At 39.6% G+C, this 27,716-nt stretch overlaps 1 protein-coding gene and 1 pseudogene across 3 annotated transcripts in view; one reads left to right on the top strand and one right to left on the bottom strand.

Annotated features, from left to right (window-relative positions):
- The window catches only part of EPG5 (ectopic P-granules 5 autophagy tethering factor), a 130,770-nt gene that overhangs the window by 87,463 nt on the left and 15,591 nt on the right, over nt 1-27,716 (top strand). For 2 of the 3 annotated variants that reach the window (XM_061130930.1, XM_061130928.1), the window contains exons 28-39: nt 2,013-2,155; nt 3,619-3,775; nt 6,025-6,219; nt 7,169-7,382; nt 9,449-9,597; nt 10,137-10,338; nt 11,740-11,812; nt 12,821-12,924; nt 20,040-20,215; nt 22,344-22,529; nt 23,019-23,228; nt 23,920-24,064. In XM_061130930.1, the coding sequence (XP_060986913.1) occupies nt 2,013-2,155; nt 3,619-3,775; nt 6,025-6,219; nt 7,169-7,382; nt 9,449-9,597; nt 10,137-10,338; nt 11,740-11,812; nt 12,821-12,924; nt 20,040-20,215; nt 22,344-22,529; nt 23,019-23,228; nt 23,920-24,064 (1,954 nt within the window). The remainder of the gene's footprint in view (nt 1-2,012; nt 2,156-3,618; nt 3,776-6,024; nt 6,220-7,168; nt 7,383-9,448; nt 9,598-10,136; nt 10,339-11,739; nt 11,813-12,820; nt 12,925-20,039; nt 20,216-22,343; nt 22,530-23,018; nt 23,229-23,919; nt 24,065-27,716) is intronic. The other variant, XM_061130929.1, reaches the window with a different exon arrangement.
- Nucleotides 13,054-16,863, bottom strand: LOC133047573 (nucleolar RNA helicase 2-like; annotated as a pseudogene).

Below are 27,716 nucleotides of genomic sequence, written 5' to 3'. Positions count from 1 at the left end.
AATAGATATTCAGGGTTGATTTCCCTTAGGATTGACTGGTTGATCTCCTTGCTGTCCAAGGGACTCTCAAGAGCCTTCTCCACCACCAGAATTTGAAAGCATCAATTCTTCGGTGATCAGCCTTCTTTGTGGTCCAATTCTCACATCTGTACATGACTACTGGACAAACCATAGCTCTGACTATACAGACCTTTGTTGGCAAGTGATGTCTTTGCTTTTTAATACACTGTCTAGGTTTGTCATAGCCTTTCTTCCAAGAAGTAAGCATCTTCTAATTTCATGGCTACAGTCATCATGGTGATTTTGGAGCACAAGAAGAGAAAATCTGTCACTGCTTCCACTATTCCCCCTTCTATTTGTCAGGAAGTGATGGGAGCAGATGCCCAATATACCCTAGTAGCATATTGGACACCTGCTGACCTGGGGGGCTTATCTTATGGTGTCATATCTTTTTGCCCTTTCATACTGTTCATGGGATTCTCAAGGTAAGAATACTGAAGTGGTTTGTCATTCTCTTCTCCAGTAGACCTTCTTTTTCCGAACTCTCCATCATGTCCATTCTGTCTTGGGTGGCCCTGCCCCACATGGCTCATAGCTTCATTGAGTTACACAAGGCTGGATCCATGTGACCATTTGAATTAGTTTTCTATGATTGTGTTTTTCATTCTTGGGGCCATGTGATTGTAGTTCTTGCTGCTTCTATCTGCCCTCTGATGGATGAGGATAAGAGGCTTGTGCAAACTTCCTGGTGGGAGGGACTGGCTGTGGGGAAGGGCCATGTTCTGTAAATCTTTAATCCGATTTTCAACTGATGGGTGGAGCTGTGCTCCCTCCCTGTTAGTTGTTTGGCCTGAGGCGTCCCAGGCTCTGTGGTTGGGCTGGAGGTGTCTTCTAAAAGGGCTTACAGGACACAGGCTTTCCAGAACCGCTGCTGCCAGTGCCCCGTCCCCGTGGCAGTCCATTGCTGACTCACACCTCCACACAAGACCCTCAGACACTCACAGGCAGGTCTGGCTAAGTCTGTGGGGGTCACTGCCCCTTTACCCTGCGTCCTGGTGCACACAGGTATTTGTCCCCTCCAACAGTCTCTGGGGGGTGTGGGGTTTGCTTCAAATGTGATTGCACCCCTCCTACTAACTCATTGCCACTTCTTTGTCCTTTGATGTGGAGTATCTTTTTTTTGGGTGAATTCTAGCATACTCCTGTCAGTGGTCACTGTTCAGTAGCTAGTTGCGATTTGGTGTTCTTATAGGACAAGATGAGCACACGTCCTACGCTACCATCTTGGTAGGATAGTTCTAAAAAATTGAAATAACTTTAGTTCTTTTTCAAACCTCAATAAATTCTTACTTTTCACATCTTTGTTGAGAACCAGTAAAATTCTATCAAAGACCAGATTTCAAGAACCACTGAAATTAGTCAATTGCTCTTTCCTCAGCATGCAACTGATTTGGTCATTTCTCATATTTTATCTTATTTTTGGTATTTTTTATAAATATATATCTTTCCTTCCTCCAGTTGTTTTATTAACAGATTTGTGTCATCCTCTTTTTATGGTTTTGTGCAGATGAGACCTGCAGGCCCAGTGTCAGATTACATGTGTTTCTGGATCGGGGGAACAGAGAAGGGTTACAGCTCTGGGGAGGGATGGTCAACAGAAGAGGGCTTGATGTGCCTCAAGAAAAGCCCCAGTGGTGGAAGCCATTGAGTTTATTTTTGATGAGAATTGGAGCATTGAAGCATAAGTGGCATAGAACATAGCCTACCAAAAAAACTCTGAACCAGCAACAAACTAATTCGAGTTTGATTCTTCATGAAAAGCTTGAGATTCTTAAATAGTTTTTTTTTGACATTTTTGCCCACATCCTCCTCAGGTTCAACTGAGAATTTTGTTATAGTATTAGTTGTAATAATACTCTCTTTATGAAATACCCAGGATATTTGTAATAAAGTGTCTGCTCTAGAAACCTGTAGGGGTAAATAAATCTGTTGACCCCCCTAATTTTTGTTAGTTTGAAGGTATGCATAAGAATGAAGCAATAAGCCAACAGCTTCATGTTCTGCGAAAAGAAGTAAAGCAGTTGCAAGCAGAAGCTGCTAAACCACCATCACTTAATATTGTGGAAGCCGCCGTGCATGCTGAAAACTTGATTACGTAAGTTTTGAGGGCGTTTCTAATTTAAAATACTAGTTAGTTATTACTGATAGCAATCATACTTGCTACTATCCCCCCACTCACCTACTAATTAACTAGTATAGGAATGAGCAGCCTTTGGACCAAATCTGACCTGCCATCTATTTTTATAAGTAAAGTTTTATTGTAACATAACCATGCCCATGTACTTATCTAATGTGTATGGCTTTTATGTTCCAGTGGCGAAATTGAATGTTATGACAATTTATAGGCCATAAAGCATAAAATATTTACTATCTCTTTATAGAATAATTTTGCTGACCCTTGAATTAGGAGGTGATACATTACATTAGAATTTAATCTGGAGAGATTTAGTGCTTAAGCTTTATATTAAAGGCACATTTACTCAGGAAGTCATCATCATTAGTTCAGATTATTGAGTAAAGTTTGCAGTGGAATTGCTCAGGGCTCACAAGTGTAGTTGCTGGCTTGCGTTTGACCATGCATGGTGATTTCTTTTGGAGCTCAAAGCCACCAGGATATTATCTGGGAAAGGAGAGGTTGACTGACCAGCAGCTAATCCCCCTGTAGATTAGGATGGTGGTGTGGACAGGGGCATTGAGACCTTTCGTGGGTTAGATTGGAAGGGTCTCGAAGGAGGAGGAGATAAGGTGAACAAGAGGTTGCTATTTCTTTTTCTGGAAAAGAAACTCAAAACAGAGTAAGAATTAGAAGAGACATCTTTTATACTAGGATCATCTTCTATACAAAAATCTTTTTCTTCAACCTAAGTCATTGTTTTAGATTTTAAAATTTAGAGAAATCAAGGTTCTTATTTTTAAAAATGTGTATTTATGTAGTATACAACATTGAATAATATTTGGATTAATTGGATGTAAAATTGTGGATTACATACAACTATGAAAATATTTAATGTTCATAAAGGCTGATTTTCCTCCCTCCAGGAGGACATAAAGTCATTTCTGTGTATTGGAAATAAGTTGTTGGGCTTCCCTGGTGGCTCAGGCAATAAAGAATCTGCCTGCAATGCAGGAGACCCAGGTTCAGCCCCTGAGTTGAGTAGATCCCCTGGAGAAGGGAATGGCTATCCACTCCAGTATTCTTGCCTGGAGAATTCCATGGGTAGAGGAGCCTGGTGGGCTGCAGTTCATGGGGTTTGCATGACTTCATGACATGGCTGAGTGACTAGCACACTTTCACTTTGACATATGAAAATACTTAATGTTAATAAAGACTAATCCCCCCACCCTAACTCTAGGAGGACATAAAATCATTTCTATGTGTTGAAAATAAGTTGTTGGGTCAAGTTGTAAGCTATCCTGTGAAATATTTCTAAAGTGACATTTGTAGGGGGCTCTAAGGACTCTGAGGATATTGCCTGAGAAATGTAGAGTATCAGGGAAACACCGTGGGTCTGAATTCTCTTACTGTAGACCAGTACCCTTACCAGTGTTTTCCCACAGGGCCTTAGTGAACGCCTACCAGTCGCAGCCCACCCCTGGGGTTCAGAAGGTTGGCATCAGCCTCTTCTTTACTGTTGTGGATTATGTCAGTGACGAGACCCAGCGTCATCCTCCCACAAGGCAGTTCTTTACTTCATGCATTGAGATCTTGGGACAGGTAAGGTTATCCTGTGTTTTTAGCCTTATTTACATTGATGAGTCCCTGCAGTGTCCTCATCAGATATATATAATCAGGGTTGACTCCGCACTTACAGGTTCAGAGTCTTACCTAGTTCAGAAGCCCTTTTGAATTGTTGACTTCTCAAGATGTGGTTAGAATTGCTGGTATGGAATTCTGCTTTTCAGAAAGAGTTGTTAAATTATTATATGAAAGTCACCAGGGAGATGTCAAATTCTATTGTATGCTGTTGATGTTAATGATATTAACTATATGAGACTATTGTTTATAAAATGCTTTTTATAATAAAAAAATCATTAAAATAATAAATAAATTTAAAAAATCATTATTTTATTTCATCCTTACAATGACTCTGTGTGATTGGTAGCATTTCAGTGTTAACGATGAGAAAAACTAGCCTCTAAAAGATTGAGTGACTTGCCTAAGGAATACAGCTGGTGAGCCCTGGCAGCGAGAGGGAGCCCAGGTCTTCTGACTCAGCGTTCAGTGCTTGCTCCACCTCTGCACTGCTGCCTCTCAGCTGCTGCTCACAATTTATTTACTTGACTTAACTCTTAAATATATGGGTATTTAGAAAGGGGCAATGAATCCATGCAGATTTATGAAATGTGTCATTAAAGCAAGGAATGCCACTTGCTGGGAAATATAGAAATACTAATTAACCATGTACTCTTCTTCAAATTCAATTAAATGAGTGGTTATTTATTGGATACTTTTAGGGAGGTGATGCTGAGCAGATATTAAAGTAGATTTTTTAGAAATGTTTTTCCTAATTATGAAATTGATGAGTGCTTATTATAAGCAATACAGACAGTGTAAAAAGTATAAAGAGAAATTTCTTATAATCCTAATCTCCTGGAGATCCTGGTTACATAGCTAACATTTCCTTATAGTTGATCTTGTGTATCTGTGTCTATTGGTATATGTGTGTATGTGTAAAAATGATATATCATTCTTATATATAGATATAGAGATAGGGATACACACTTAAAAGCTAGCATATGCTATTTTTTTCATTCAAACACATTTTAGACATTATTCCTTGATAATAAGTATAAATCTGCATCATAGTATTTAATATATAGTGTTCCATAGTACAGATAATACATTGTAATGTATTGAGCCAGTGCTCTCTGGATGAATATTTAGGTTGGTTGGTTGTTTTGCTGCTGTAAGCCTGAACTAAATATTCTTACATACCTTTGTGAAATTATTAGACTGTTTTTTCATAGGATAATTTCTTAGAAGTCTGATCACTATGTCAAAAGGACTAGCAATTGATGTATATAGTCATACTGTCCTCCTGTTTACACCTATTTACATTGTAATAACAGGGGTCAATTTATTATTCTCCATGTTAGAACTAACATTAGGACTGATCATTCTTTTTAGGTCTTGCTAATCTAATAAGGGAAGTGGTGCTTTGTGATTATTTTAAGTTGTATTTCTTTAAGTATTAGTTCAGTTGCATGATTTTTCAAATGATTTAATTTTTGTGAATTTTCTGGTTTTTGTTCTTTGCACATTTTCTGCTGGGAAGTTTCTTTTCGATTTTTCGATTGCTTTGAAGAGCTCCTCAGACTGTTAACCTGGTGTCTGGAACATGTTATACTTTTTCTACTTTGTCAGTTTTCTATTATTTTATGATTCTTTTTGACATATAGAAGTCAAAATTTTTATATATTCAAATCTATCAGTCTTATCCTTTATTATTTCTGTCTCTGATCAAATTTATCAAAGCTTTCCTAAGTCTGAGATTAAATATCAACTTATATTCTAATACTCTTAAACATTAGAACAAGTTAAAACAAGGTGTATATTAATTATGAAAGTTAGCTTTTTAAAAGTATTAAAAGCATATCTCAGTAAAGTCTGTAACCTAGAATCTTTTTTTTTTCTTGACATAGTGCAGAATCACTTTAGATACTTAGTAGTCATGGTAGGTACACTGCAAATTTCTGGATTCAGATTATCCCAGTATTTTAATCTTTTAAACATTTTCTTTGACTTGTCCAAACCAAATGAATGGATTATCCAGAATTTTTAATATAGGTTACATTGAAAGTGATAGATTTATCTGTTGGTTTTAGATTTCTTTTGATTGTTTCATATTTTCATTTGGAAAAATTTCTGTTAGCTGTATATGCTATTCCTTAAAACTTGGTTGCTCAAAGAAAAGTTGGGGAGGGGAGAATTTGGTGACATTTTCCCTTTTCAATTCTTTGAAGGTATTTATCAGTGGCACTAAATCAGAATGCAGAAGAGTCCTTCAGACCATTCTGAAGGACAGAAGGCTTTGCTCCCTCTTGTCTCCTTTCTTCACTCCCAGTGCTGCGCCTGCGGAGTTCATCCAGCTCTATGAGAAGGTGGTGAAGTTTCTGCGTGAGGACAACAGTGATGTGATTTTCATGCTGCTGACCAAGGTGAGGTGTTGACTCAGTCCTGATGTTGTCATTGAGGTGTAGGCCCTGCTGTTGTTTCCCTGTGCCTCAGAAATGCAGGGCCCTTGGAGCTCTTCTCCAGGGGGACTGGAGGCAGACAGGCCCTTTTCACGTTTGATGTCATCTTCAAGTAGTCCGATCCTGTAGCTGCTGCTTCTGTATGCATTGATTATGTCCTGTAGGACAGTCTCACCACATGTAGTATAAAAAAGACCAGCTCCCAAGCTCTTTAAAAACTTCCTACAGTTTGAGATATTCATAGTAATAATTTGGTACATCCTTCTTTTGAATGTGTCTTGAATTTATGCCTTAATTGTGTTTGATAATTGAGTTGTTAATATGTCAAATGTTACCAGTTGAGAAATCAGAGCCTTAGCTATTTTGCTTTCAATTGGACTTCTCTGACATCTATAAATCATAAAACTTGGACATTTTTTAGGACCTGGAGACTGATCGCAATTTTTAATAGGGGAAAGCATGTTTTATAGTTTGGGATTCTGGAAGGTGAGATCAACACCCTGAATTTTCATTAACTGATGAAGATTTAGAAACATGGCCACTAGAAGGAGATAGTTCCATAAAGTTGCCACTTGTTTGTGGCAGTGTGACCAGTGAAGAAGAACTACACAGTTCTGATCCTTATTTTATAGGGAAAACTTAGCAACAAGGTTCTTAAATTGTAAAAAAGCTTGCGGAGCTGAAAAAATTGCTTCTGCAACCCCAAGAGTGAAGTAGAGATGGAGACATAATGGCTCCATTAGTTATTGAACTGCCTAGATTCTTTTAAGTGTATAAATTTTAGTTTCAATCCTTACGAAAAGCTAAATACTAGGTAAACTTTGACTTTCAAACTAAATTGCACATAATTTGCTCTATTGCAATCAACTTTCTAGTATAAATAAAACTGCTTCTTATTTCTTTTTCTTTTTAGTTCGATCTTAAGCAATGGTTAAACTCCACTAAACCTCCTCTGTCTGATCGTACCAGGCTTCTGGAGTCCATTCATTTGGCACTTACTGCCTGGGGCCTTGAACCAGACGAAGATATTTTGATGCCATTTAATCTTTTCTGTAAGCACTGGACTTACCTTCTTCTGTACCAGTTTCCTGACCAGTACAGTGACATTCTCAGGCTGCTGATGCAAAGTAAGTGTCTTAATTGTGACTGATTAGATCGCAGTGAATGTTCAGTATGACATTAACCATTCCACATATGTCATCCAAAAATGTAAAAATAATACAAGCATGCAGGAGTTTAGAATTACTAATCTCGACCCGAAATGCTCAATGAATAATGCCCTAAAGGTTGCTGTCTGTTGTCAGATTGGGCCCTAATTGGGCAGGACCGCTCTTAGACATTGGAGTCCACAGTCCTGCGTGCACCTCTTTACTTTGATTTTGCAGCTGTCTTGACTGGGGTGGGCCTGCTTCCTCTGGTGACTATAGATTTGGGAATAGAAGAAAGTTGCTCCTTTACAATGTGCTTTAATATACCAGTTGGTTTCTTTCTAGTTTCAAAATGATGGATACAGTTAGGGTTGCCCCCCCCCCCCCCCCCCACTAATTTTTTTACTCTTGTATTTTGCAAATGAATTTTATCCCAGTATAATGAATGATACACTGTTTTTATATTATCCAAGAGAAAGAGCAACATTAAATTTTCTAAATTCCCACTGTTTTTATCCCCCTCCTGCAGTTTTCCATCAGAGTGTTGGAGAAATAAAGGAGAAATAAAGAGTGCAGACTTTTTAGTTTTGAAATTTCACTTGGCAGGAATTTTATTGAAATTTGAAAAATGAAATAGTATTTACTTTATTCATGTAAACTTCATACTGTTTATTGATGTAATGGAAAACTAAATTTTGCATTATGTCAAATCTTTGTGTCACTTTATAGAAATAGTTTTATGAATAAGCTAATGATCTTATGTATTGGACTACTTGAAGAATGTATAGTCTAATATGCAAAGCCCTTCAAAACGTTCATTATTTCTTACAGAGGCAGGTTACAAGGTGGGTGGGGAGTGGTGGTACAGATGTGCACTTGTATAATTTTTAATGGTTATTTACATAGCTAAGTTTTACTCCTAAGTTTTCAAAATTTGATTGAACATACATTGCGGAATTTCCCCCTGAAACCTTTTATTTTTTTAAATATTTATTTGGCGTCAGGCCTCAGGCCTCAGCTGTGGCACGCAGTATCTTCCTTGTGTGTTGCGGGCTTTCTGGTTATGGTCACTGACCCAGTTGCCCTGCAGTATGCAGGGTCTCATTTCCCCACCAGGGATCGAACCCACATCCCCTGCCCTGCACAGTAGACTCTTAACCACTGGACACCAGGGAAGCTCCCTTCCCTGAAGCCTTTTAAAGAGATTATTAATTGTTTATACAAGCAGCCATTGACTTGGATTTAGCAGAAAAGTTTTAATTCGCAGGAAAAGTAGTTCAGTCACAGGCTTAAGACTAACAGTACCACCTCTGTCAGATTCCATGACCTCCAGCCTCCTGGTGTTCCATCCCCGCTGGCCTTCATGGCAGTGTTCCCAGGGCTTCACCCACTGCTAATCTGTCTTCATTTGCCCTGGGTGAGCCCATTGCAATTTCCCCTGGCCTCACTGCCATCTTCTTGGTGTGCATGACTCCATCCAGACCTGCCCTTCTGAGCCACTGTTGTCCTACTTGAACTGAGCCACTTCCCGGTGGTCAGGGCCTGTCCTCTGGGAAGTGGAAGCTTTGCAGGTAGCTCTGTGCTGGTTGGTAGTCTCTACTTTTGCATAGTGTCTCTGTGTTGCTTTAGGTTTTGCCTGTTACAGGAGTAGGGTGTTAGATAAGTATGAGACTTTTTCTGAAGAGGGCATAGACTCTGCAATTGTATTCTGTTCCATGGCTCCTTTGTTTCTCTCACATCGTCCAGCCAGAAAGATGCACCTTTACTATTGCCCAGTTAGGGGCTCACAGATTCCAGCTCAAATGGCTCTGCTGTGTTCACTCCCAGCAGGGTTACCGAGAATAAGGAAAGTCAGGTGTCCACCTGCACAGATCTTTCAGTAGGTTCTCTGAACTTTGCTCTCTTTACCATAGACCTTTATGAATATGTTTTGGATTTTTACTTAATGCTCATTCATTCGTAAAGTACATGTGTTCTTGGATTCACGTTGAACAGTTAGTTTGTGAAGGATGCTGACTTGCTGTCCTCTGTCCACACCCTGGAAGGCTCTGCTGAACAGCTGCTGAGCCCCGAGTGTTGGAAAGCCACCCTGAGAGCCCTGGGCTGCTGCACCGCAGGCTGCCAGCAGGGGGCAGCCTCTGTGGAGAGCACGGCGCTTCCAAGTTCTCCTGATGTTCTCTTGTCCGACAAGCAGGTGTGTAGCTCTTGCCTCTATAAAGTTTTGTTTTTTTAAACAACTGGAGCACATTTAAAATTTGTATCTAAAAATGCATCTCTTTATCTTCAAGAGCCCTGTGCTTTCTTGTCAGTCATCTCCTGTTCCCTCCGCCCCCTGCCCCATCTCCGCCCCCTGTGCCTGGCTCGCCTTTCTCTGGTGCCTCAGTCCGATTCTTGCTCCTCGGTTCCTGAGTGGCCCAGGCCCAGCCCTTTGTGTCTCCCATTCCCACTTTCACCCTCCTGCTTCACTGGCTCCTTTGAGTAGGTTTCACGCAGTTGTCCCCAGAGCTGTTGGCTTCATCAGTTTTACATGATGTGAGTTCGCATGAATTTATATGAAACAATGGTTCCTTTACTTTTGAAAAGGAGTTTGAAATATGTTGATTTACTTTTCATATGCTATATACCTTTGTAATTTGATTACAAAGTCAAAGCTCTTCGTCTCAGCCTACTGTAATATTCTACTAAAGGCAGATATTCAGTAAGCATTTTTTTAAATTGGTCATTTTTTTCCAGGTAATGGAGACTATACAGTGGCTGTCAAACTTTTTTTATAAGCTTCGGTTATCCACATTGGACTTTAAAAGTTTTGGTTTATTCTCAAAATGGAGTCCTTACATGGCAGATATGAAGACATTCTTGGGCTATCTTGTAAAAAGGCTGCTTGACTCGGAAATGGCCTGCTTGGCCCAAGACCCATCTGCCAGCAGCAAAACAGGTAATATGCCTTTAGAGCAACATAGAGCTTAGGTGTTCTGACCTTCCATTAGGAGAGACTTGAATAGAAACTAAGATATTTAAATCTTGGTGATAAATCTGTATATCTGAGTGTTATGAAGAAAAAAAAGGAAATACACAGTACAAGTGTGAACCCATTTATGTGTTGTACCTGTGTTCACTTACATAGTGGGTGCTTGCTTCACCCTGTCTTTGTAAGGTGAAATACAAAGGTACAGGTTTTGGTCTCCAATTCTCTCTTCCTATTATTTATCTCATTAAGAGTATTTAAGTTTTTATTTTAAAAAACTGTGTGTTATAAAATTGTCTGTGACAATGTATTATAATAAAACTTCTCCAATTTAAGAAATTTTATTGCAGCAAATGAAAAGTGAAACATGCTTAGTTATATTAAACATGTTTTTTGTGTATCACCATAGGTTTTTAAGTATATAGATAATAAGTAGATTTTCTAGTTATCAGTGATACTGATAAAAGGTCAGCTTCATTTCTCTTTTTCTTAATTGAAGTATAGTTGATGTACAATATTATATAAGTAACAGGTATACAATATAGTGATTCACAATTTTCAAAGATCATTCTCTATTTAATAGTTATTATAAAATATTGGCTCTCTTTCCTTTTATAAAATATAACCTTGTAGCTTATTTTATACCTGCTGGTTTGTACCTCTTAATACCCTGCTCTTACATTGCCCCTTCCCCCTTCCTTCTCCTGCTGGTAACCACTAGTTTGTTCCTTATATCTGTGAGTCAGCTTCTTTTTTGTTATAGTCACTACTTTTATTTTTTAGATTCCACTTGTGATATCATACAATATTTGTCTTTTAGCATAATGCCCTCCAAGTCCATCCATGTTGCTACAAATGGAAATTTTCATTCTTTTTTATAGCTGAGTAGTATTCCATTGTGTGTATATGTGTATATACCAGATGTAGATACCGCATCTTCTTTATTCATTCATCTGTTGATAGACACCTAGATGGCTTCCATATTTTGGCATTTTTAAGGAATGCTGCTGTGAACTTTGTGGTGCATGGTATCTTTTTGTTTTTTTGGATATATACCCTGGAGTGGAATTGCTTGGTCATATGGTAGCTGTATTTTTAATTTTTTGAGAAACCTCCATATAGTGGCTGCACCAATTTACATTCCCACCAACAGTGTATAAAGGGTTCCCTTTTCTCCACATCTTTGCCAACATTTAGTATTTGTGTTCTCTGATGATAGTCATTCTGACAGGTGTGAGGTGATATCTCTTTGTGATTTTGATTTGCATTTCCCTGATGATTAGCAGTGTTGAACATTTTTTTCATGTGCCTGTTGGCCATCTTCATTTGATGGCCTTGTTTCTTGTCTCTAAAAATTTTGCTTTGTTTTAGTGCTAAGATCCCTACATTCAGTAATCATCCAGCTCTTTAAGCCATGGATACTGGTTTTAGAAGACAATGAAAGGTAAATAGTTTTTCTTATATTCAAATTCCTTTGAAATCTATAGACTTAAAGTTCTGATGATGTTTTGGTACAGCTGATGGTTCACAGATTGGATTTTTATGTAGGGCAGCATTTAAATTTAGAAAATGATTCTTTACAAAGTGAACTTAAGACATTTTCTGTTTGTGGAATTGTTAGTCTGATTGATCAGAACTATTGATTTTGAAGCAAAACGACTCTTTATTTCCAGCTTTCCACAATAAAAAGTTAAATGAGTTTAGTATTTAATTTCAGAAAAATAAATGTTGTTCTCCTGAATTGTGTTTTGATAATGTAACACTGCAAAATATGAGACTTACTTGATTTTACCCAGTATCAGTTATTTTTTGGGGACTAAGTTGACTTTCACATTACTGGGTGGGAATTGCTCTCTCCCAGAGGGCTATCCGTAAACAGTCTGCAAGCTTCAGGATTTTGTGGTGACTGTGAGACTTCTTATCATAATGCAGGCTGCTTGTTTATTTCCAGGAAGAGCTAATGGAATTTATTTTTTATATTGAGCTTTCTAAACCAGATTCAGAAACTGAATTTTCATATAAAGATATTTTTTTCTTTGGTACTTCCTCTCTGTACACTTTTGGTCATCTTTTTCCATGACTTTTTTCCCTTTCAGGCTTTAGGTAGAGAAAACTGTTCTCTGAGTCATTTGAAATGTAACCCAAATGGATTCACGAGTATAGTTGAACGTAAAAAAAAAGGTGTTAATTTGATACTTATTTAGATGACACACTTCTGAAACTTAATTAACATTGGAATAAAGGTTAGGAAGGAAAGTAAATAAAATTATGCTATTGGTATTAAAAGCTACAGTTCACCTCCAGGAATTTACAGCCTTTAAAGTGATCTAAATATGTTTTAGGGCTACATAATACAGAGTTTTCTAGGAATTAGGCAAGCCCCAGATTCTGGGACAGACAGTAATTTAATCATAGTGTTTCCTTTCTCAGTGTCTGTTTCTCTTATTTAAAGCAGCCAGCGACACTACCCCTGGTTGGAGAGTGATGCTGTGGTGGCCTCAAGCATTGTGCAGCTGTTCACTGACTGCATTGACTCATTGCACGGGAGTTTTAAAGGTAGGAAGATGTTGTATTGTGCCTCTGGTTAGTTTTCACTTTTTCCTTAAGTCATTCAGTTAATCTTTTGCCTCTGCTTTCCTATTTCCATTTATTTTATTTGGTAGTATCATCTTTGAACAAGGAGAGGTCACCCCTACCATTATTTGGTTTTGCTCAGGTAATGCTGAGTGTCATCAGTTATGGAAAACAGGCCTTTCTGTTTTCAAATTGTGTTTTCCCCATGTTGTGAAAAAAATGAAGGTGTTAGTTGCTAAGTCGTGTCTGACTCTGTGACACCATGGATTGTAGCCTGCCAGGCTCCTCTGTCCATGGAGTTCTTCAGGCAAGAAAACTGGAGTGGGTTGCTATTTCCTTCTCTAGGGAATCTTCCCAACCCAGGGATCAAACATGGGTCTCCTGCATTACAGGCAGATTCTTTACCATCTGAGCCACCAGGGAAGAATACTGTTAATAAGAGGCATTTCTAAGTATAAAGACAGGTCAGATTACAAAGTATCAGCAGATACATGCTTAACTTAATCTTGTAATTTATAGGCGATACATTAGAATATGTAATGAATCCATACACCTTTTCCAAAGGAATACCAGAGACAGAAGTAATGGTAAAGTTATACATGACAGTCATCAATCAGATGAGATAATTTAGATGAAGCTTCAAAGAGATGGGGACTGGGCAAATGGTCAGGAAGGAAATACAGTGTGCTTTTAACTTTTAACTCTGTATGAAAAATAATGTTCAGTTTCATGTTTCTGAGCATTGTTCTGTTTTTGCCATATAAATCCTCTACTTCAAATTCTATTCAAATGCTTTCTTAAAACTCTACTTCGCTTCTGGCCTTTTTTTGAAATTTGTTACTTTTGTTACCACCTCCTGACTGCTGTCCTCTGAAGCTTCTCCTTCTTTCCTGCTGTCCCCTGACACCTCAGTTGCCTTCCCACTATCCCTGGAAATTGCCTTATCCTTTCCCTGGTTCTTCTAGCCCTGGTTGCTCTGTGGCCACAGAAAGCTGCCAGTGCTGTGAATCATGCCATTTTTCCTGTACTTCTGTTACTGATGCAGTGGGATATCAAAGCAAACACCCTGCCTTCCTTTGAGAAAGACCATTTCTCTTCACTTTGGAATCAGTATCCTCACCCAGTCGCTCTTTAAGTCCTTTCCAAGCATAACTAATGTTTGGCATTTCAGTTGAGCACTGCAAGGTCATGGTCACAAAGCCCGCATATGAGTTGATCATGGAGTGCTGGTCTACCAAGGTGGCACCGGAAATGTGGGTCAGGGCTGCTGCCAGGGCTTCCGTTTCTCCCTTCTCCTCAGTCAGCTTCTCGGTTGACTGCTTGAAGTGATCAAGCGCAGTGGGAGACACAGAGTCCATGAGCCTGATGGCATCATTGTTAGAAGCTTTAATTATTCATTGCAGAAGGAACACCTATTAGCTTAAATTTAATTCATGCTTTTTGCTCCACTTGGGCCAACTGGTATTCTTCCTTGTGCTGATAAAAGCAGATGCAAACCCCCATCCTTCCATCTGTACCTGTTCACCCAAAATGATGAATGTAGGACTCTGTATCCTTTGATGGAGAACTTTGAACCACTGAATCAGCTTTGGGGATGTCTGACCTGCATGCAGCAACATTGGTTGCAACCAAAACTCTAAAATCACCATTTCTGAAACCTTTCCAGGTGATTTCCCTTTGCTTCTGTGGAATGTCTCCATGTAAAGACTGGGCATCCTGCCTTATGGCCACATTCTGTTTCAACTCCTGGGTTTCTTTCTTCGTTTCACAAAATATGATAGTTCTCCCTTGATAACCACTGTACACGTGGATCATGTCCCAGTAACTGCTGTCCTGTGAGTCCAGTGGTGCTTGATAGCCAGATACTATATAGTTACTGCCGTTTTCTGTTTCTGATGGGTAAAAACCCATCAGGTCCACTTGTTCCTATGTAGATTTCATGTATTTCTTAGCAACATTATACACCCACCAAGGGCAAGTTGCAGAAAAAAAGCAATGTTGGGGATTGTCTTCTGAATCTTTCTTATTGCTACACGTAAAATCTCTTATACTTGATCAGCAAAGCCCATGTCCAATATCTGGTCAACTTCATCCAGGACAACATGCTTAAGTTTGGTGGGGTCTAGCTTGCCATTCTGCAGGTGGTCTTTGATATGACCTAGTGTCCCAACCAGGATACTGATCCCATTCCATATGCATTCAGTTTGTCCTCCATAGGGAGTTCCACCATAAAAACAAGCCAATGCCAGCTTTTTTGTGATGTCACTGAAGTCTCTGCTTACTTGACTTGCCAACTCCCTTGTGGGTGCAAGAACCAGTACTTGAGGGGCACAGTCTCCCTTCCGATCTTGCAGTTCTCCCTGAAGTTTCTCAACCAAAGGCATAGTAAAGGAGAACGTCTTCCCAGTTCCTGTCCTCGCCTGTGTGATCAACTCCTTCCCACTGTAGACAGGGTGAAACGTCTTTGCTTGTATAGGAAACAGGAAGGTCACCCCATGGGCTTTGAGAAGTTTAATCATTCCTTCAGATATGGGAAATCTAGAGAAAGCTCCTTTTTGCTCCACAGTCTTTCCTGCTCTAACTCACTGTTATTTTCTTCACTGGCCACTTCCTTGGAGTCAAGAGTCAGGTCCACAATCAGGAAATCCTGATTGTGATTCTTCAGGTTGGGGCTTTTCTCTCCAGTTTTTCCACTTATTTCTTTTTCTTTCCTCATCTTTTTGGGCTTAGGTGCACCCAGTTCTTCCTCAGAAGTCTCATTTTTTATAGCTCTTTTGGTGTTAGGAGAAACAGCTGTCTTTTCACAGGGCTCCTTTAGGTTTTTTGAACTTTAGGTTTTAGGAGAAGTAAGGTCATCTTGAGATGGCTCCTCTTTGTTTTTTGCCTTTTTGGATTTAGGAGAATTCACATCAACCCCAGAAGGCCCTGCTTTCTTAACCTTTTTAACTTTGTTGCCAGTTGGCTCTGTGTAATTCCTTGACTTGGGGTTTCTCACACTGTGGTGGTGGTGTTCTTCAGTTGCTAAATCGTGTCCGACCCCTGACAGCCCCATGGCCTGCAGCACACTAGGCTTCTCTGTCCTCCACTGTCTCCCAGAGTTTCCTCAAGTTCAGATCCATTGAGTCAGTGATGCTGTTTAACCTCTGCTGCCCCCTTTTCCTTTTGCTCTCAATCTTTCCCAGCATCAGGGTCTTTTCCATTGAGTCAGCTCTTTGCATCAAGTGGCCAAAGTATTGGAACTTCAGCTTCAGCATCATTTCTTCCAATGAATATTCAGGGTTGATTTTCTTTAGGATTGAGTGGTTTGATCGCCTTGCTTTTCATGCTGTACAGACACATGAAATCAACCCCCAAACTCAATGATCACAATCAGCTTTCTTGGCTCCCTGACTCCCATTCTGAGCTAAGGTGGAGAAGATCCATTCCCCTCTGCCCTTATCTGCCCTTTCAGTGAGGATGTAGTCCTTAGAAGATCTTGTTTTCTGTTTCCTTGTGAGGTTGAAAACCCCACATAACAGTCCCAGGGCAACTGAGGCTATTGCTGTTGTAAGTTGTGTCCGACTCTTTAGGACCCAATGGACTGCAGCACGCTAGACTTCCCTGTCCTTCACTATCTCCCGGAGTTTGCTCAGATTCATGTCCATTGAGTCGGTGATGCTGTCTCACCATCTTATCCTGTGCTGCCTTTAGCATCAATTTGATGCTCCTTTTCTAGTCTTTCTGCTTCTGACCTCTTTTCTTCCACTGAATATATGTAGTTGTGCATTATCAGAGATGTTGTATTTACTTAGTGTATCTAAATGTTTTGTATCAGGAGGCTTATAAGGCTATTAGTCCACTCAGCCCAGATTCTTGCAGTAGCCTTCTGTTTCCTCTCATTTCTGTTCCTGCTTATTTGCTAGAGTCTAAATTGATTCTCCTCAAATTCTGTTTCTATGCTATTCTTGTTCAAAAACTTTGAAGTGTAATAATGTTTTAGCTCAGCATTCAAGTGCGTCTGACCCAGAGCACTTCAGCATTACGGGCTGGGTTTTTTGGAAGCATCCATTCAACCATATGGCTCTACTCACTGTTCCCCTAAACGTCCTTGGACTTGCCCACTGCCACTTTTTTGCTTATGCTGATTGCGCCACCTGGGTGAAGCCTCAGGCCCTTTATGTTTTCCTGCGTATTTGTTTACGTGGGTGCGTTTCTCTCCTGTTTCTAAGTCTTTATAGCACATTGTTGCAGTTCAGATCTGTGGCAGGCAGACACCGTGATGGAGCCAGAATGCTCAGAGGTGTTGGGGGTGAGGCCTGTGAAAATAAGAGGGAGAGGAATAGGGGTAGGCAAGCGAAGCCTTCCCCTCTGGTGCAGGCGTAACACTGAGAGGAGAGCAGGAAGGAAGTCTCAGTCTGCAGGGCAGACCTGAGAAAGTTTTGGCCAGCCAAATGGGGCGTTGGAGTGCAATGATTCCTTATTGAGGAATCCACCCTTGGCAGAAGTGCCCAGGTCAGTGCTCAGTTGTTGGCTGAGGGCTTCAAGGGAGGAGGATGGACTTGACTCAGGTGCTGAAGTGCTGTAGCCTGATCTGTGGCAAGTTCTGTTTGAAGGGAGATCTGAATGGTGCACCTCCATGGCGGCCCTGTGTTTATGTGGCACTGAGCCCTGGAGTTAAGAATATATCATCCAGTATTTTGGAGAAGGAAATGGAAACCCACTCCAGTATTCTTGCAAGGAAAATCCCATGAACAGAGGAGCCTGGCGGGCCACAGTCCATGGGGTGGCAAAGAGTTGGACCCAACTGAACATGCATGCACACACACATGCATCCAGTATTTTATATATAATAACATCAGATGATAGATTATGTATTATAATAATATGTATATATAATATGGCAGTAATACCTATGTTAATATATATAGCAGTAATATATGTCTTATATATAAAATTTGTCATCTAATAATACATATATATAAAAATAGACTATTTTTTTTAGTATAGCTTTAGGTTCCCAGCATAATTGAGTGGAAAGTACAGCATTTGCATATACCCTTTGCTTCCTGCTCTGAGTGCATGGTTTCCCCTCCAGCTCCCCCACTATCACCATCCCCCATCCAAATGGTACATTTGTTATCATTGATGAACCTACACTGACACGTTAGCACCCAGAGTCCAAAGTCATTACAACTCGTGCTGAGTGGTGTTCATTCTGTGGGTTTGGATAAATGTATAATGATGTGTGTCCACCATTAGAGTATCTTACAGAGTATTTTCACTGCCCTGAATATCCTCTGTCCTCTACTAGTCACCCCTCCTTCCCCACTAGCCTTGGGAGACCACTGATTTCTTTTACTTTCTCCATAGTTTTCGCTTTTCCAGAATGTCACGTAGTTAGGATCATTCATTATGGTGCTTTCCAGATGGGCTTCTTTTGCTTAGTAATATGCACTTAGGTTTCTCCATTTCTTTCATGACTTGATAGCTTTCTTCTTTTTAGTGCTGAATAATGTTCTGTTCTCTAGATATACCTCATCCAGTATTTTTGATTGATCTTTATATATCTTATCTCTCTCCCTCCCCCAGTTATGATATAAACTCTAGGCATAGAAACATTCTTCTTTTCATTCCCCTAAGATTAGGATAATGCCGTATTCTCAGTGTCTAGTTCAGTGAGTCACACATGAAATCCTAATAGTACTCTTTTTTGGTTTTTTTTGGAAAGGCAGACTTGTAGTGAGGCAAATATTTGAGCATAAAACTATTGTCACAGAGGCTGTTTGTTTAGTTTCTTAGTATAAAGGGGCAAGCACTGTCACAGGTCTGTGTATAGAGAATCAAAAAGTGGCCTAGAAATAAGAAAGTACATGGCTAACATTAAGAATTGGTAGCTCAGTTCAAATGAGATAGGGTGTGTTCAAGGTATGACTGTAGGGTAGCTCACTTCAGAGAGAGTGAACAGAAGAACTGTGCATAACAATATGAAGAATTATTAAATTATAGTCTTTTAGTGAGATTGTCTGATTCAGCTCTCTGCTTTTATTGATGAGAAAAATGAGGACCTGAAAATCAAAAAGAATTCATCTGAGGTCACAGAACTTATTTGCATCTGGACTGGGACTAGAGAAGTTCCTCTGGTCCTAAGAGATTACCTCCTAGACATCTCCTACATGTCCATCCTTATTTAAACAAAACTATCTTTTTTCTGTCCATATTTAAACAAATGCTCCCCTTCACCTCTGTTTTAAAAGGTTGTTAAAAGGATATGTTACTGTTTCATAAGGACTGAGGATTGAGGTCACGGGAATGTTACTGATAAGTTGACTGGTACTATGTATTGATGCTCATCGGTCATTTTTCACAAGTTGGTGTTGAGAAACTCCCATTGGTCAGTGTTGAGAAACTGCTCTCATTGTGTATAACTCTCTCTTCTTTGACTAAATTCCATTCCTGTGCATAGAATCAGAAAGTCTGAAAAAATTTGCTTTAGACTAAATGCCCCTTACATTGCCACTAGCTGTTGAAGGCACTAAAGTAATGGATACTTGTGGGGTTAATGCTGAGTGATCAGGTCGCAGAAGAGTGTGAGATTCATTTTCAAGTGACTTGCTAGAATGATGGTTAACAGTCTAGTTTTATTGCACCAAGGGTTGAGATTTAGTTATTTGGAATATTTCCTTTCAACAGTAGATTTCTCCAGGGCACATTAGATTTCTCCAAGGTGCCTGATGAATGGAGTGTCAAGTGCATGAGACTGAGTCCATGCCAAGGGCAGCAGACTAGAGGGATGCCTGAAGGTGGCTGGGCTTGTGGAGGTGTATTTGAGTGAAAAGCCATATATTTAGAAGTTTTAGGGAAAAACTGATCACCTCTGCCATCTCCCACATGCCAGCTGCTCCTTCCAGTTACCCAAGTAAGTAAATTACCATTCTTCATTATTACTCTGCCATCAGTTTTTTCTCTGGTAGGTGAAAATCTCTGAAGCTGGGTAATTATTGAGAATTATTGAGAATAGGTTTTCGATTGTTAGTTCAAATTTGTGGTTTGTGTTAGGGTTTTGTTTTGTTAAAAATAAACCCAAAGGTATTCAGCTGTATTTTCTTTTTCAATTTTAGATAAACTCTTGCCTGGTGATGAAGGAGCCCTTCGGTTGCACCTGTTGCATTACTGTGAAGCATGTACAGCACCCAAAATGCCAGAGTTCATCCTGTATGCTTTTCACAGTGCCTACCAGAAACTTCCGTGGCGGGACCTGCGTCCTGACCAGATGCTCATGGAGGCCTTCTTCAAGGTAAGCCCTTTACTTTGCATGCCACAGCCCGGCGTCTTGGGAGCAGCCTGTTCACTGTGGGTTTTCGGCAGTTGCTGTGTGTGCTGGTGTGGACCCTGCTTGCATTTTTCATCGCCTAGATGGTGCTTCCTATGGACGTCATTTTACTGTGTTAGTAAGATGGCATTTACAGGATCATTTTTAAAGCTCCCAGAAAGATTTTGTCTGTAATATAGCAGTCATCCCCTTGACATTCGTGATATTGTCATGGCAGTACATAGTGTAATGACATTGTCACACTCAGTCTTGGTGTTCCTGTGTATGCATGTATGCATGTTTTTCTATGATAGTATACTTTTTATTGTTAAATTTCTATTGAAGTAAAATGTAAGTTGATACTCAAGCATTAGTTTCTTTAAGAGTTATATAAGGGATAATTTGGTTATAGGTGACAGAAGTGTTACTATAGCAGCCAATAATGCATCATAGTCATATAAAGACCTGGAATGACCTGGAAAAAGTCCCAATAAGTGTGTGGGAATTTTTGCAGTAGAAGCAATAGGTACAGAAAATAGGCACAGTAGTGTCACATACCAGTTGGGCATTTTTGTTGCTGTTCTTAAGTTTCTGTTTTAAAAAGTCTTTAATCTTGTCTTAGCTTTTTATGACCATTTCAGTTTATTTGTTCATAGTTACCAGTTCATTTGTGTTCACTGTTAACCTAATGTCACATTTATTATTGAGACACTTTAAGTGCTTCAATTATTGGAGATCCATAGTTATAAATTTATGACACTGAGTAAAATCTAATGCAGTCTTTTAGTGTTCCAGTGGTGGTCTTGTCAGCCACAACTCTGTAGCTGAGCTCTAAGGAAAGCTGAGGATAGTTGTCTTAGTAAAATACAAGGTTAAAAATGATTTTATAGCTAGGTTTAGTATATGAGACAGGCATTATGTAAATATTCATCATTATTATGAATATGGAATTGAACCTTTGTCTAAAGAGCTGAAAGAGAGCATTTAAGAAGGCAGCATTAGCTATATGACAGATTAAATAGAATGGTCCATGAAGGGCTGCTATAGACTTTGTATCTCTAGTCGTTTTAGTCTAAGGGTAGAAGATTGCCCTGCCCAGAAGCTGGGAACCTTTTAGTTCCATGAGTTTGATGGCATAGTAAAGTATGATTTTGAGGGGGCTGAGGGTCAAGATAGAGAACAGATTATAAAGGAGGATGAAAAATCATGGGAAAAAGAGTAAATAGCATGATATAATTATGGTAGTAACTGGAAGACATGAATCATCATCAGATTCCATTGATTGTGATTTTACAAATGGAGTTGAACTTTCTAATCTTCTTTTAAAAAAAGGAAAAATTTATAGCTAGACATATTTTATTTTGAAGAGTCTTGAAATGAACTCATAAGAGATAACTTTGATATTGATTATATAGTAATACTTTATAATACATTTGCCCCCCATCTCTAATATAGTTTAAATAGGACTTAATTAAACATTATGCAGTTATCAAAAAATTATGAAGACTAATGATACAGAGATGTACTTACAATGTCACATTATACTAAAAAGGCCGTATGAAAATTAAATATGCTAATATAATTGTCTCGAAGTATGGTCCCGGGATTAGCAACATCAGAACCACCTGGGAACTTGTTAACTCCAGATATAGGACATTAAAAATTCTGTGGATATACCCACCCCCTCCCCATCCCCAGATAAGTCCTCCGGGTGGTTCTGGTGCACATTCAGCTTTGGACAGCAGTGACTAATGGATATATCACCTTGGTCTTGCCAGCACATCTGAGGACTTTGGTAGGCTCCCTTGAGCACCGGTGACTGACTGTGGCAGAGATTTGTCACCCTACCTGGAGCTAGGAAAGATCATTCCTCTCCTGTTAAGAACTAGTGGAATAAATAATGAACTCCAAACAAACTGAAAGATGTTCCCACACATCGAACATGGGAGGAAAAATAAATATTACGTCTAAATCTCTCGAGTGGGGGATAGAGTTATAAATAGTTTCTATAATCTGAGGAGAAAGAGTAATTTAAAAGATATAATTTAGTAAACATTGATGTATATACATTTTTAAGATACAATAGATAGCTAAAAGCGTTGTTTCCTTTTAGGTGGAGCGAGGAAGCCCCAAGAGCTGCTTCTTGTTTTTGGGGTCTGTTCTCTGTGAAGTCAACTGGGTCAGTGTGCTCTCTGATGCCTGGAGTCCCAGTCCCCGCCCAGAGACCCGGGGCATGGTTGTCTGCCTTCTTTTCATGATGATTTTATTGGCAAAGGAAGATCAACTGGTGGACCAAACAGTAAGTTTTTAGAGAGCCTGTGATCAAGACTTGGCAGAGTTCTTAGATCCTCACTCTCTATGAAATTGCTGCTTTTCAGTTTCCCTAGTGCCCCTTCTGGTTTGAATAGATGCATGGCCTATGGGATGTGCCTTCGACTATCTGCCTGGTTTTCTCAGACAGTTTATAGTCTAAGGGAACCACACCAAGTTATAGTATTAAAATCAATTTCATTTTATATCTCATTAATTGCTGTTCTACCACAAGATCACAGAGTTTCTTTGAAAACTGGATTCTGAATACTTTAAATCTTAACATTAATGTGTTTTGCCAAGACTTCAGTTATTACTTTCATGAGTACTTCTGCCTTGAGCAGAAGCTTATTTGATGTCTTAACTCTTCTATGCTCATAATAGGCAATGTTAGTGGTCACTCCATGGGCTCAATAAAGACATATTTCTGGAAAAATGGGAGCGCTGGAACTAAAGGAATGTGTGTTTTCATTTTTAGGATTCTCCTCTACTTACTCTCCTTGGACAGACAAGCTCACTCTCGTGGCATCTTGTGGATATTGTGTCATATCAGAGTGTGCTGGGTTATTTTAGCAGCCATTACCAGCCATCTATCATCCTGGCAAAGGAATCTTCTGCTGAATTAATTGTGAAGCTCCTGAAAGTGTCTGCAGGCCTTTCTGTTCCTACTGACAGCCAGAAACATCTTGTAAGTTGCGCGTGCTGTGGAAGGCAGAGTGTTCTTCAGGGCTGGTAGTATTAGTGCCGCTGAGGACTGTCTTAAACCCTGCAGTGGCTCAGCAGAAAAAGCTGAAGGATCCTATGTCATTTTGGCTTCTGGGGGCTTTGAGTTTCATTTATTTCTCCTAGTAAGCCTTTACCTGCTAGCAGTGCCACATGCTCACAAGAGGTGAAAAGGATTAGGGGACAGCAGTGGGCTATTGGTTCGCTGATCTGAGTGTCACTGGCAACAGAATGGCAGCAAATAATGAACATGAGTATAACGTCTGACAAACTCATATCCCCAGCTCACTGTCATTCTTTGGCTTTCTCAGCTGAACTGAAAATAATACCTTGCCTTTAATGTGTTCTGAAGATCAGATTAGGCAGTGAACATAAAATTTTTGGAGAAGCTCCTGGCAAGTACTTAGTGTGTGGTTAATGTTATTAATGCAGTAAAAACTGCTGCTGGGATTTGGGAGAATGTGGGTTCCAGTCTGAGTGTGATGAGACTTCTGCTCCCCCAGCGCAGGGTCCTTGGGCACACCCGTCCTCACCGGGCTCCCTGCGCTGTCCTCCCACTCCCTGTTGGGGCAGTCAGCGCAGTGCTGTGCTCCCAGGGGACATTCAGGTAACACTGTTGGCCGGACTTATTTGAATGATGGTTTTTTTATTGTTAGGATGCAGTTCCAAAATGCCGAGCCTTCACTCATCAGATGGTTCAGTTCCTCAGCTCCCTGGAACAAAATGGAAAAATCACCTTAGCAGTCCTTGAACAGGAAATGTCTAAGCTCTTGGATGATATCATCGTTTTTAACCCACCTGGTAAGTGACTTTGGAGAAGTCATGTATTCACTCGGTAAATCATTTCCTGCTGTGTGTAAGACATTGTGAGATCAGGATGATGGTCAGGACACTGTCATTCTGTTTGCAGAGAAGCAGTGGTCAGGCTGATGCCTGGACACTTGTCATCTCAGCATGGGGGGAGGCCTGAATTGTAAGGACTTGAAGGAGGGGTAGATACTGTCAGCTGCTGCTGTGAGGTTAAGTGGACTGAGGGCTGAGTTAGACAAGTCACTGTGATGATTAAGAGAGAACTAGAGACTGTCCAGTGAGCAGCCTTCCTGGATGTTTAGCTCTGAACTTGGAGGGCACTTCAGAATCACCTGTAGGCTTGTAAGGGAACTTTATATGAGAACTTATACTCCTAGCAGTTTGGTAAACTGGACATCCTGACTGCCTCTTCTGCTAGAAACAGCTTAGAAGGCTGGATAAATAAAATGTTTTTAAGAAACCAAAGATTAAACTTATTGACAAGTTGGCAGAAAATCTCAGAAGTCAGAAAGTAAGTGAAAGGAGGAGCTCATGAAAATAGATGGAGTGCTGAGGCTACCTTTTAGCTTGCAGGCTTTTACTGACCTTCCTTGGATTAGGGGAGGCTATAAAACCCAGGCCCTGCCTAGGCTGGGAGCCTTGAAAGGAGCTCCCATGCAGAACCACACAGGACAGCATCCTCAGGGTAAGGATGAGTTAGAAATGAACCTGCTCTGAGAAAGGAAGACGGCAATCCTTAGGTTTGTTAAACCCAGCAAATCCCAAGCAAGGTAAATAGAAATTCACACCTGTACATACTGTAGTGAGACTGCAGAAGCACTGGTGAAGAAAGAAAAACTTTCACATGGACAGCTGGCTTCTCGGTGGCGCCAGTGGAAACTGTAAGACATGCAACAGCACCTTCAGTGTGCTGTGAGGAGATGGCTTGTAACCTGGGATTGTAAAATAAGAACAACCATCTCAAGGATAAGGATGAAATAAAGATGTTTTCCTTGAAACCTGAGAGTGTTTGTCCCAGTGGACATCACTAAAGGAAGTATTAAATAGAGCATGTTCTTTAGGTAGAAGTGGAGTGATCACAAGTGAAAGGCTTGAATTTCAAGAAGGAAAATAAGCAGAGAAAGTAATGAAATATGGGTAAATATAAACAAAACTGCTGATATAAACCTATAGTTATCATCATTTAGGGATTTAAAAAGCAAAAGCTAAAATTAAATCATATGACCACAAATATATAGTTAGGAAGGGAGTTGAGTTAAAAGCATTCTAAGGTTTTAATATTGTTTGAGGGGGGTCAAGAAATTGGTTAAATGTGTGCCTTGATAGAGTATGAATGGTAAAAATTCTAAGCAATTCACTGAAAGAAAAAAAGAAAATATGTAATTTCTGAGTCAGTAGAAAGAGATAAAAAGGATTGACCAAAATACGTTCAATCCAGTGAAGGCAAGAAGCATGTGGAGAACGGTCTTTTGGACACAGTGGGGAAAGGAGAGAGTGAGACGAATTGAGAGAGTACTACTGACATATAAATTACTGTGTGTAAAATAGATGGCTAGTGGGAAGGTACTGTTAACAGAAGGAGCCTGCCCAGTGCTCTGTGACAACCTAGAGGGATGAGATGGGCTGGGGGTGGGAGGGAGGCTCAAGAGAAAAGGGATATATGTATACTTACAGCTGATTCACGTTGTTTTATGGCAGAAACCAACACAACACTGTAGAGCAGCTGTCCTCCAATTAAAAATAAATTTATTAAAAAAGAAAGATGGAAAAGGTGAGAAAAATAGTCAAAATAAAAAGATAAAATTTAATATATATTGGTAAATATAAATGGGCAGGTGGTCAAGTTTAAAAGAGATTGTCAGATTAGATTAATAATCAACACCACCTGGTTTTAAGCTATTCCTAAGTATATCTAAATCATAGGATATAGAAAGATTTCTACAAGGCAGTCACATTAGGCAGATTAAAATAGAAAGCTGATATTGCTGTATCAATGTGAGATAGATAGGACTGTAAGGCAGAAAGCATCACAAAGCCAAATGATCTCCAGTGTGTTTTCCCACCCTGGATTTGCATGAAAAATACATACATAAATAAGAAAAAAGCATTATTAGAAATAAGGAGGGCTTTCCTGGTGGCTCAGTGGTAAAGGATCCGCCTACCAATGCAGGGGACGTGGGTTCGATCTCTGATCTGGGGAGATCCCGCATGCCGCAGAACAGCTATTCCCTTGTGCCAGAACTACTGAGGCTCTGCTCTAAAGCCCACCTGCCACAGCTGCCGAAGCCCACACGCCCTGGAGCCTGTGCTCTGCAACAGGAAGAGCCACCACAATGAGAAGTTTGTGCTTTGGAACTAAAGAGTAGCCCCTGCGTGCTGCAGTTAAAAGCCCACAAAACAGTAAAGACCCAGCACAGTCAAAAATAAATAAGTATAAATAAAATTATTAAAAAAGAAATGAAGAGAGTCACTGGAAATTGATGTAAGGTTCAATTCACCAGGAAGAAAATGCGTAAGGTGAAAATTGACAGAACTAGGATGAAAAATGTCAAATTCACTCCTAGAGATTTTGACACATGTCTGACAGTAACTGATAGATCACGTAGGCAGAAAACCAGTAAGACTGTGTGATGTCTGTATACCACAGTTGTATGTAATGAGTATGTAGAGAGTGATACACCCTGTAAGTACAGAATGCACACGGTGTCAGTCTCACATGGAACAGTTAAGAAACTTGATGCATTACCAGGATTAAAGCATGTCTTCCATGCATGCTCAGTCACTCAGTCATGTCCAACTCTTTGCGACCACATGGAGTGTAGGCCACCAGGCTCTTCTGTTTGTGAAATTTTCTAGGAGAGAATAACTGGAGAGGGTTGCCATTTCCTCCTCCAAGGAATCATCCTGGCTCAGGTATCAAACCCACATCTCCTACATTGGCAGGCAGATGCTTTACCACTGTGCTATCTGGGGAGCTCCAAAACATGTCTTAATCAGTTCTAAAGGACAGGTATCAAATAGATTACATATTCTAACCACAGTGCAGTGAACTTAAAAGTCAGTAACAAAATATAACCAAGAGGGGAAAAACATGTACATTGGAAATGAAGAAGCAAACTTTTAAGTAATTGATGGCCAAAGGAACAATAATAGAAACTTAAAATATTTAGAACTGATTTTAAGAAAGAACATCAAAAATTAAACATTAAGCTTAAGATATTATATAAAAAGAACCATAAAATATAATCAAAATCTGTTTAGAAAGAAGGAGATAATAAAGAGAAGATAAATAGGAGACTAAGGATGAACAATGAAACTGGTATAAATATAAAGGGTAAATCTAAATCAAGTCTGACTTCATTAACATTGTCTGGGAGCCAACCAACCTCAGACTTTCAAGAATACATGATATAATTTGTATGATAACCACTATGAAAATGTTATTTAATTTAAAATGAATATTTTAGAATATTCTTTAAAAAGAATATTTAACTTCCAAACTAAAGAAAAAGTAGAAAAACAAGAAATAATCCCTTAAAAAAAATAAAAGAGAGCAAAAGGAATGTAGACTAGGAGGAACAAATTGGAAGCATATTGTAATTAAGACGGGCTTCCCAGGTAGCACTAGTGGTAAAGACGCCGC

This window comes from Dama dama, chromosome 27 (genome assembly GCF_033118175.1).
Source record: "Dama dama isolate Ldn47 chromosome 27, ASM3311817v1, whole genome shotgun sequence".
Classification (NCBI taxonomy): Eukaryota; Metazoa; Chordata; class Mammalia; order Artiodactyla; family Cervidae; genus Dama; species Dama dama.
This window is presented reverse-complemented; position numbering and strand designations above follow the sequence as displayed.